The 12,014-nt window shown below is 35.5% G+C and overlaps 1 protein-coding gene across 2 annotated transcripts in view; it reads left to right on the top strand.

The window, feature by feature from the left end:
• LOC107689072 (calcium-binding protein 1-like) overlaps positions 1–9,624 on the top strand; it is a 34,864-nt gene extending 25,240 nt beyond the window's left edge. Inside the window, exons 2-7 of one of the 2 annotated variants that reach the window (XM_016486971.1) lie at positions 1,563–1,593; positions 4,178–4,321; positions 4,581–4,690; positions 6,250–6,324; positions 6,408–6,480; positions 8,489–9,624. In XM_016486971.1, coding sequence (XP_016342457.1) covers positions 1,563–1,593; positions 4,178–4,321; positions 4,581–4,690; positions 6,250–6,324; positions 6,408–6,480; positions 8,489–8,514 — 459 coding nt within the window. In that variant the 3' untranslated portion in view covers positions 8,515–9,624. The remainder of the gene's footprint in view (positions 1–1,562; positions 1,594–4,177; positions 4,322–4,580; positions 4,691–6,249; positions 6,325–6,407; positions 6,481–8,488) is intronic. The other variant, XM_016486979.1, reaches the window with a different exon arrangement.
• The last annotated feature ends 2,390 nt before the right edge of the window (positions 9,625–12,014 follow it).

The following is a 12,014-nucleotide window of genomic DNA, read 5'->3' as shown; positions in this document are numbered from 1 at the left end:
TATCACATAGTCTGTACTGAATGTGATGAATATGTAATGGCAAGAAATCTCTCTCTATTGATTTGTCTTCACGGGATGCAGGTATAAACAAATATACAATACCTACAATTTGACCATTGTAGTACGATTTATAGATGAATGAAATAAATGGTTATTTTTAGTGAATCAAAAAAGCGTAGTCTGATTCACAAATGAGAGACTCTTATGAGCCGGTACTTTTTAATGAATCAAAAACATCTGATTCACAAATGCGCGTGACTGTTATGAGCTGGTTCTTTTTAGTCAATCAAAAACATACAGTGTGAAAATGCAGTTTGATTCCTGATCAAGTGACTATTATGAGCCCGTTCTTTTTAATGAATCAAAAAACATTTTGCGCAACCAGTGTAGTCTGATTCCCAAACAAGTGACTGTTATGAGCTGGTTGTTTTTAATTAATCAAAAACATTTAGCACAACCAATGTCGTCTGATTCACATTCGAGTGACTGTTATGAGCTGGTTCTTTTTAATGAATCAAAAACATATAGCACGACCAATGTAGTCTGATTCCTGAACAAGTGACTTTGATTAGCCTTTTTTTTTTATGAATCAAACACATATAGTGCGACCAATGTAGTCAATGTAGTCTGATTCCTGAACAAGTGACTCTTATTAGCTGGTTCTTTTTAATGAATCAAAAATATACATAGTGACCAGTGTACAGTAGTCTGTTTCACAAATTAGTTTTTCACAAATGAGTGACTGTTAGTCACTGTTAGTCAATCAAAAACATATATTGTGACCAATGTAGTCTGATTCTTGAATGAGTGAGTCTTATGAGACGGGTTTTTTTAGTGAACCAAAAATAGACAATGTGACCACTGTTTTTAACAAATCAAAAATACAGCACGACCAGTGTGATATTATATATATATATATATGTATATATATATATATGTATATTATATATATATATATATATATATACTGAAGCACTGATACATTTTAAAGGCTGTTCTTCTCAAATGCAGACATTTTGCAGACAGTCATAAAGAAGCAGTGCTACGTGCTGGGTTTATGTACGAACTGCAGGGATCTGCCTTTATTAGCCTCTGCAGGGGTCTTGGGTCAGGCTCACGTGATTGAGCTCTTCTGCAGGAGCTCAGAAAGTGTTTGGAGGTGAGCCCTGCATGCGCTCGTGTTCGAGGAGATGTGTGAGCAGGGAATGCTGGGATCAAAGAAACTTAACGGCTTGAGCTGATTATGAGAAATCAATCCTGAGTTTATATGTGCTGTTCCAAATGACTTAATCCAAATGGGAAGATCAAATTTAAAAAAACAGACATTAATTCCTTTAGAGGCAGGAGGAAAAAAAGCCTGAAAAGGTTGGGTGTATTAATTTACACGTGCCATTGTAAACCTAATGCTGTAATGAGTTTTTCTCTAGCAGGAAATAGTGCATAGAATTAAATGACTGTATTCTTCAGAGAAGGAGGACGCCAGCTGACTTGTGTCATTAATGGAACAAAACTGCACAAATTAGCATGGATTGTCGGTGATTACTTTGTTTATTTTGTTGCAGAACAGAGAGCTGAGACCAGAGGAACTGGATGGTAAGTTCTACCTCATTGCTAAAGTGTCACGGTTTCCACACAAATAAAAAGGGGTGACCTAGTATGAGAGCCTGTTCTAGTACACCCCCAAAACAAGATCAAGACCTTGTAAAAGAGCATAATAGGAGCCCTTTAAACAGCACAACTGTTTTCAACATTGACAGTCATCAGAAATGTTTCTTAAGCAGCAAATCAGCATATTTGAATGATTTCTGAAGGATAATGTGACTCTGAAGACCCTGCTAAAAAAATCCAGCATTGCTGATTGCTGGTTGCTGGATCCCAGCATGGGATGCTGGTTGCTGGTTTGTTTGTCCCCAGCACGGTAAGCTGGTGTGCTGGTGGACCAGCAACTATGTTTTGCATGCTGGGACCAGCTTGGGATGCTGGTGTGCTGGTGGACCAGCATTTGTTGTTTTTTGGGTGCTGGTATTATCCCAGAAAGACCGTAACAAAACTTGTGTATGTGTTAGATATCGCATTTCTTTTAAAATTGGATAGTGTTTGTAGTTAAAGACCAAGACAATTTTCCAAATAAATTTTTATAAATTATTTAATAAAGAAAAGCACATGTTGCTGCACTCTAAAAAATGCTGGGTTAAAAACAACCCAACTTGGGTTATTTGGCAACCCAGCGCTGGGTAAATATTGGACAGAAAGAACACATGCTGGGTTATTTTGACCCAGCTGGTTGAGTTAAATGTTTTTACCCACCATGCTGGGTTGTTTTATTTAAGTCATCTATTGTTTAAAAATTATTATATTGCTGGCTTAAAATGGACTGGAAATGAAAAAAAAAACACACAGAATTACTAGAGGCAACAGCAATTTAGAGGCAAAAGCAGAAACACAACAACTACAGCCACAAAGCCTTAGATGAAATCAATATCGCACCAGAGGATAATTAGACAACTGCAAAAACAGAATATTAGCATATTCACTTATTGCAAACCAGTTTGGCTTTATTTCTTTCATATGGTACACGCACAAAGATTACTAAAGTATGTTACCATTATGGTAATTAGTGTTCCCTTTAGTTGAGCACTTGGCCATTGACTTTGGTTAAATGAACTCTGTTTCAGCAATTGTTAAAAGTGCACGCTATCATTATTTTCAATATTTCATGGTCCTAACTGCACTGACATACCTTTTACTATGTGCACTTTTTGAAATAAGTGACTGACAGCTGGATTTGGACATATGTGACTTCCCAGATAAGTATGAAAATCTTTAAAAAAAACAACTTTCAGTTTTGAACTTTCATTATGAAGTTGTTATTAACTGTCCCATTGAAAGAGCTCTTCTCATAACCCCTGTTATCCAATGTACACAAGCTCTTTTTAACTGATTTTACCTGACAGCTGCCCTACTGACACTCAACCCTACAAAGCCCATGCTGGTGATCCAGCATCACCAGCTCCATTTTTCTTGAGAACAGCATGCTTGGATATGCTTGTCCACCAGCTAAACCAGCACTATACCAGCATAAACCAGTCTGGACCAGCATCAATCAGCCTGGACCAGCACTATAACAGCACTAACCAGCATAAACCAGCACTATACCAGCATAAACCAGCCTAAACTAGCACTATACCAGAACTAACCAGTCTAAACCAGCACTATACCAGCATAAACCAGCCTGGATCAGCACTATACCAGCACTAACCAGCAGCGTAAACTAGATTAAACCAGCCTGGACCAGCACTATACCAGCATAAACCAGCATGGACCAGCTTGGAATCCATGCTGGTTTATAATGGATTTTTCAGCAGGGGACTGGAGTAATGATGCTGAAAATTCAAATGTCTTATAAACCGAAGCCATTCATAGTAAACAGTGTTTCTGATATTAAACTAAACTGAACTAGAGTCTTCAGAATGCTCAAGTGTTTTAGGGTGTATTCACACCAGGAAAGTCCGCTAGTTCACTTGCTTTTGTCCGGACCAAATACAATGTTGATTTTTTTTCACTGGTGCGTTTTGCTTTCACACTGCCCTTTTTGTAAGTGAACCAGAAACTAAACAAAACCACACGTGTGCTTGAGGTTATCCATTCATTGGTTCATCCATTCAACCGTACCAGAGTTCATTTGGAAGCGGACCGAGACCACCTCTTCAGCTGGGTCTCGGTACGGTTGTTTGGTCCGCACCCGAGTGCCATTATTGTATTCACACCTGCCCAAAAGATCCGCACCAAAGGGGGAAACGAACTTGAGTTCGATTCAATCAAACCAAACAAGACAGGTGTGAATACACCCTTAATCACATATAATTTCTGACATTTCGATGTGTGCAAATTCTCACTCTGAAATTTCCCAGCACACTCCAATATAATGTGTCAATTGTTCCAATTTATTTTGAAGAGCTTTTATTTCATTGTGAATAGAAAAGGTTTGCAATGAAGTATTCAGTTACAAGTGTTTTGGTCATTCAGAGATTCATTGTTGTGCTTTGTAATTGTCTTCAAACTTGTTTTGAAAGCAGAGCACAATAGGGAAACATAATTGTACTATAAAATATTCTCTTTTCATGATCTCTAACTCGCTCTGTCCTCTTTTTTCCTGACCTGCTTTCTATCTTCACAGAGCTACGAGAAGCCTTCAAAGAATTTGATAAAGACAAAGACGGCTTCATTGGCTGCAAAGACCTGGGGAACTGCATGAGAACCATGGGATACATGCCCACTGAGATGGAGCTCATCGAACTGAGTCAGCAGATCAACATGAACTGTACGCAACAACAAATCAACATGTTTTGTTTAACATTTATTTAGAAATGTAGGTTATATATGGGCTCTGTGTGGTGCTGCCTACATACACATGTTCTTCTAATGCCGTAGAAGAACATAGAAGAAAACTTTACTAATCTAAAGAACCTTTTATGCAATGGAATGGTTCCATGGATGTTGAAGGTTCATCATGGAACCAAAGATGCCAATAAAGAATCTTTGTGGAAGTTCACTAACAGCATGTGTCTTCTGTCTTATAGTGGGAGGACATGTGGACTTTGAGGACTTTGTGGAGCTGATGGGCCCCAAACTTCTGGCTGAGACGGCAGATATGATCGGAGTAAAGGAATTGAGAGATGCTTTCAAAGAGGTGAGGTAGGCCTGCACAATTTGTGGAAAAAAGCAGATTGTGTTTTTTCTGATATATTTTTCCTGCAATGTAAAATGCCGTTTAAAAAATTAAATAGCATTTTCTTAAATTGCAATTTAAAAAATAAATAATAATAATAGTAATTATTATTATAAAAAATTATATATAGAATTATTAATTATATCAATTATCTAAACAATTATATGAAATTATCTAAAAATTATTAATTATTATTATTATAAAAATGACTAAAAAACAAAAGAAAAATATTACAATTGTACTATTTTGCTATTTTATGTAAAGCACTTTGAATTACCATTGTGTATGAAATGTGCTATATAAATAAACTTGCCTTGCCTTGCCTTGCCTATTTTGAAAATATTGAGAATTTAAGAAAAATTATATCACCATAATTTTATTTTACATCACAACTGTAAAATGAAACACACAGCACATACATTTATTTAATATAATATAATCACAGCCTTTACGATTAGATAATTGCACTAAGCCATATTGCCATTTTGATTTTATTTCAATGAATAGCGGTGCTTTTAAAAAGGTGAGGTGCAATTTTTCTGATTAAAATGTACTTTAAAATGTGATTTTTTTTTTTAATGTTTTGATAAAAAAAAAAATCTAGGTTTGGTGTGCTTGTTGGTAGGCCTGCACAATTTGGCCAAAGTAAAATAATAGTAATAATAATGTTATTATTTTATTATTATTACTAAATAAAATATAAAAATAGTAAAAAACAAAACAAGAAATATTACTACTGAAATATTTCACAAAATTAATAATAATAATAATAATAATAGCAATAATAATTATTGTAAAATTACAATACTGATAAAACATGCAGTGCATATATTTATTTATTTAACACACAACCTTTGGGATTTGATAATTGTAGTACGAAATCTAAGCCATATCACAATTTTGATTTTATTTCAATTAACAATGCAGCGCTGGGGGAAGTCGTGGCCTAATGTTAGAGAGTCGGACTCGTAACCCAAAGGTTGCGGGTTCAAGTCTCGTACTGGCAGGGATTGTAGGTGGAGGGAGTAAATGTACAGCGCTCTCTCCCACCTTCAATACCACGACTGAGGTGCCCTTGAGCAAGGCACCGAAACCCCAACTGCTCCCCGGGCGCCGCAGCATAAATGGCTGCCCACTGCTCCGGGTGTGTGTTCACGGTGTGTGTGTGTTCACTGCTGTGTGTGTGCACTTTGGATGGGATAAATGCAGAGCACTAATTCCGAGTATGGGTCACCATACTTGGCCACATGTCACTTCACTTTCACTTTTTCTAAAGTGAAAGGTGCCAGGTGACGTCACACAGAACAAAAACAGCACACCAATAAAATGGCAAAAAATAAACTGTAAATATGGATGAAGAAGTAACATTTGACACAGAACAGTTGCTCTTAGCTTGAATGCACATTTCACTTCACGCATTCCTTTAAAACCGTAAAATTGCCAAAAATTGTCATGGAGAGCAGGAAAGCTTGAATACATTTAAACCTCTTACCACTCTTCTTTTGTTCCCTTTCTCTCAGTTCGACACCAACGGAGACGGTCAGATCAGTACAGCAGAACTAAGAGAGGCCATGAAGAAACTGCTGGGCCAGCAGGTACGTTATTTACTTTACTGAAAAGCTTTTATAGCTCTCATCCGATTCTCCTTTCATTCTTTTATTGATTCTTATTCCATCAGGTGGGTCACAGAGATCTGGAGGACATTCTGCGGGACATCGATTTAAACGGAGACGGGCACGTGGACTTTGAAGGTGAGCCACCTTGTGTTTGCTATGCTAATTAGTAATGCTAATTTCACTGCCGCAGTGTCTTTATTGCTGTGCTAGGTGTAGAGAATTGGTTTATGCAGCATGGGAGAAAATGTTCGCTATGATCTGTCCACAATAATCTAAAAAATATTGCATTCACGTTCCCTTCCATGTCTCTTGTCCATATTTTGGAATCCGCAGTAAGATTTAATTATGGAAAGCAATAATTCCAAGGTTTAATCCCAAATTTAATTAGTTTTTTCATCTCATTTTGATCTCAAAGTTATTAAAGTAGCAATCAGCCTTTTGAAAAGTACATTTCTTGAGGGGAAACGGATTTTGGAGGGACAAATACATAGACGTACTCTAGTGTTCACAGCACAAGCTCTTCAGTCTAACCAGAACATTTATTGAAACTAATTGCAAAAAGTAGTTCTGTCAGAAAAAGTGGAAAATTACTTTTTATGGAAGAAACCTTGACTTCAGAAAAAATGCAATGCAAAATACAGAATATGAAAAAAAGGACTGAGACAAATGATCCCTATTTTTGGATCCATTATTATTTATTTTGCTCCCTCATGCTGTGAGCCGCTGTGTCACACAGTTTCGCTGCTATTGAATCTCATCCTCGTGAAGGCGGTAAAGTGACAGTAGTAGAGCTGTCAACCAGATTATCTCTTAACCACGGGATTATTTCACCTCTCATATTAACCACGCTCAAAAAGAGCATGAAAACGGCAAGGACAAAAATAGCTAGCACTGTTATTCTTGCTGATGACTGGAGGTTTGACAGTTGAACGTCCTCTTGTTGTATTTGGAGCTCAGGCTAACTTTGACTCATCCGAGGTCAACAGTACATTTGCTTTTCATATTAACCACGCTCAAAAAGAGCATGAAAACGGCAAGGACAAAAATAGCTAGCACTGTTATTCTTGCTGATGACTGGAGGTGTGACAGTTGAACGTCCTCTTGTATTTGGAGCTCAGGCTAACTTTGACTCATCCGAGGTCAACAGTACATTTGCTTTGTTTTTTTCTTTCGTTATTTATAAAGCAAGAATTTATAGAGCAGCGGTTCCCAAACGATGGGCTGCAACCCAAAACTGGGACACAGACAGCAGAGAAAAACAATGGCAAATGCAAAAATAATACCACACTAATAATATAATTATGCAGAGTTTGGATAGCAAATTATATGCTCTAAAAGGGAGAAAAATTTCTTGTTGTTCATGGCAAAACCACACACACACACACACACACACACAAATAGGAGACAGTACTTAAAAAATTGTATCCTATTTTTTAAGAAATTTTCTATAATTGGGTGCAATAAATATACTGACATAAGTGCATAAATTGTGATAACGTGTTGGGTCACCACTTGATGTAAAATCTGCATCCTTAAGCAAAACCAGTAGGGAACCACTGTTTTATTTATTTATTCATTTATTATGTAATTAAATTTTGGACATGGACATCACAAATATATTGGACAAATCAAATGCATTTGCTTAAGTTTTTTAGCATACATGCTATTTTTCAACACCTTTCCATGGGAGGCTTTAGAAAAAAACAGTAATAATAACATTGCACAAAAAAATAATAATAACAATGCTAACAATAGAAGTAATAAAGGGGGGAAAATTAAATATACCATGAAATTACAAAAGAAAAAAAAACATATATTCAAAATGATTTATATGCATAAGCAATAGAGCAAAGGCGACATGATCAGACAATAACCCAGTGGCCACCGCTGTTTTGTTTTTAGCCATTGTTTAAGTCCTCTGTTAAAAACACTGCCATCAGTCTCTAATTTTAAATTAAGTATGTAAAGCATTCCAGAGTTTTGGCCCCTTTGCAGCGAAAGCAGACTGACCAAAAGAGGTCTTATACTTTGGGACAGACAGACAGTCGCCACTAATAATGGCCCATGAGAGCTCTGGCGCCTACAGGCTAATTTAAATAACTGACTGTTTAAATAAAACAATTTCTGGTCTTTCTTCTATCAGAATTTGTGCGAATGATGTCTCGCTAGAGGAAAGGTGGACAAACCATGTCGTAAATTGGATCTCCTGTGCTCTGGCATAGATAGAGGAGGATGGAGGTGAGGAAAGATCAGGAGGAAGCGGGAGCAGCCTCACAAGAGGAACTTCTGGAACATGACCTCTGACCTTAAAAGCACACAAGAAAGAACTGCACTATTACCCTCCATAACAGCTTTCATGAAGCCCAGAAGCCAACAGTGGGAACGAGAGGATGACTCTAATACTAATACTGTGATCTCTGAAATATATTTGTGTAATGTTTTGTTTTTACCCAATATAAAGCCTGCGAAGGGTCTGATGCAAAAGAAAATGCCCCGAGAGCAACCAATCAAAACAGCAACTGATCAAACTACTCGAGTATTAAAAAATTTCACTACTTTCATTTACTGGCATCTCACACCTACTTTGTTACAGTAGGGGTCATCAGATGAACTGCAATAACATTGCCAGTTTCATATTTAAGCTATTTATTAATATTTGTAAAATATAGAAAGATGAGTGTGTATACTTTCCCTTTAAAAGACTCTATGATAGCTTATTACTCACAAAGATTTTATTTTATATATCAATGTACTGGGAAATGCTGGAAACTTTGCTATCAATCATTTGCTATTATTGTACAATACATATGCACTACTGTATGCGTGGACATATTTTTGAAATGAAGAGAAAGATTTGCCATAAAGAAAACATTACATTGCCCTGGTTTGCACACTGTCTTGCATGAATGCTAGTGCTGATACTATTGAGTCAACACAGCCGTGTAGCCTACACTTGTGTGGTTCTGTCATGTATTTAAATGTTGTAAGTTTAGTTAACAGTCCATCAAGCATCTTTGATCTTAATACACTATTTGAGACGTACTTTGTGTGAGTGAATGTGTGTGAGAGAGAGAGGTTGGATTGATTTTCTTGCATCTTATTTGTGTGATTTCAAGTTTGTCTTACCCGAGTTATTCTATGCATGCCAAAACAACTTTTTGTAGAGTGTAGATTTCATTAAAGAGTTGTGCAATCAAACAGTTTCTGATTTGATCTTGTATTCTTAAAACACCAAGACTAATCTGTCGATAATAAAGCAATTGTATTATTGAGCAACATATCTACCTTATTTAAGATAAGAACTACCAGTGTTGCCAACTTAGCAATTTTGTTACTAAATTTAGCAACTTTTCACACTACCCTAGCAACTTTTTCTTCCAAAAGCACCTAGCAACAAATTTAGCTATGTTTAAAATGTATTTGGCAACTTTAACAACTTTTGATATGTGACTAAAACAATAAAAAGGCACATATTTTTCATCTAAATCAAACAAAATGAGGAAAGCAAAGATGCCTAGCAGTACACACATAGTTGCTATTTGCAATTGTTTAATTTAATAATAATAATTGAATATTTGTCTAATTGTTCATTTATGATACACCTTGTTAGTAGCTTGTACCTGCGATTGTTGATCAGTTAGTACACTGTAAGAAAACTATCTAGAAAAATGGAAAAGGTACTAGTTATTTTCCAGGACATTATCCGTAATCCATTATTCATTATCCATTGTAACCCTGTAACCCGAAAACACAAAATGCAATGCGTAATTTAAAATGCAGGTAAAAAAAACTGGAAAATCAATACGGAAAATTCCTTCATATTAACATAGTAGATTGTGCCCTATTTTTATACTAACTAACTGCTAATACACTGCTTAAAACTATAATTGTTCAGAATGTGTAGTTTTACTAGTTTACTAGCTAATCAAAATGTTTTAAATTGTAATTGTTCAAACATGTTGTATTTAAAAATACAGTTATTTCTATTTTAATATTATATTACGTTATATTATTTTATGAACAAATCTAAATTAACACAAAAAATATTTGTTACCTGAGATTTGGTGTAATTTTGCGTCATAATTACGTAATGATGTCATTGTGCAATGACATCATGTCATTTAGCAACTTTTAGCAACAAATGGACCTTCCTTTAGCAACTTCCCCTGAAAATTAGTTGGCAACACTGAGAACTACTTCCGGTGTCATTTGTGTTCAGTTATTTTAGCTGTACAAAAACAGTCCCTTAGTCCCCCAGCTTGATTTGCAAACTAGTTTTTCATATAATTGTAATGTATTGCATTCATAAACACTGGTTTGTAGAGCAAACAGTTTTACCATTTACTGCACTTTGCTATTGTTCTAGTAATTTGACCATACGGAAGTTTCGCGCATTTACAGAAAATAGCTTACGTTCGTCTGTCAAAATAAGGTGGAAATGTTTTGCTGTTATAAAAGAGCAATCGACTAGTTAAATAGTCACGTGTTTCTGTTACCTGCATGACACACAGTAGAGTTCCAGCTCCAGCATCTGGCCACAGGTGCTTTTGCAGTATGTGAGGCACTTACATTTCAACCTTGGACTTAACAGTATTATTTTGGTGAAGAATTTCAAAAAATTTCTGTTTTTAAATCACAATGCTCTCTGCGATAGGAATGAAATAAACTATTTTCTGAAGGCCAAACTGGGACATTAAAAGTTTGTAAAGACAAGTTTGCTGTAGAAACATTTGAGATGATAAGGAATTGGATGACTTTCAAAAAAGAAACCCCTAAACCCACTTTTCACACTCTCTCTAGATGTTTTGATTTGTCTACCAACAGTGCACACATGTATCACAGTAATTTTTGTGTGTCATGAACATTTCCATCACATTACAAATTATGCAAAATTATTTGTAACATTTTTGGACCAAAATGGTTGACTTAATTAAGGCTAATTTCAAAGCTGACTTTTAATGCATCCTAAATACACCAAATTAAATAACATTTTCACACCTTTTGCACCGTTTGACAAATTAAAGATAGATTGGAAATGACGGACAACAGACTCACAAGAGACTTTTTTACTATTTAATTTTTACCTTTTTGTTTTTTTTCTTTCTTGTCTTCACACATTCTCATTTCATCTCTTCACTGACACTGTTGTCTCTTTTGGTAACAAGAAAACGAATGTTTATTTGGGGCTAAATCGTTAGTTTTAGAGGAAATTACACCACGTCTGAAGGATAGTGATAATTAAAATAAATAAAATTAAATAATAAAAAATAGATAGATAGATAGATAGATAGATACACTGTAAAAAAATTTAACGGATTTAACGGTAAAAGACTGTAAAAATGCTACAGTAAAATCCTGTTAAATGGTTAACGGTAAATTCCCCTACTACATACGGTGAAAAACTGTATTGGACATTATATGTATTGGACATTAATTTTACGGTAGTATACCATTTTTGGAAGTGAAAAAGACTGTATAATTTACAGTGAATAACCGTAAATTGACATTCCCAGAATTCCCTGCATTACATTTCAAATTTTATGTTTTTTTGTTGAAATAACTATGTTTCTTCTTAGTTTTTTCTATTAGGGTTGTGTGTTACACCTAATGTTGTTAAATTAATGTTTATTGCATTATTTCAGTTTCATGTGTGTTACCATGATGGTGTT

The sequence above is a fragment of the Sinocyclocheilus anshuiensis genome, unplaced genomic scaffold, assembly GCF_001515605.1.
Source record: "Sinocyclocheilus anshuiensis isolate Anshui unplaced genomic scaffold, SAMN03320099.WGS_v1.1 scaffold393, whole genome shotgun sequence".
Classification (NCBI taxonomy): domain Eukaryota; kingdom Metazoa; phylum Chordata; class Actinopteri; order Cypriniformes; family Cyprinidae; genus Sinocyclocheilus; species Sinocyclocheilus anshuiensis.
The sequence above is the reverse complement of the archived record's forward strand: the minus strand, read 5'-3'. Positions and strand labels throughout refer to the sequence as shown.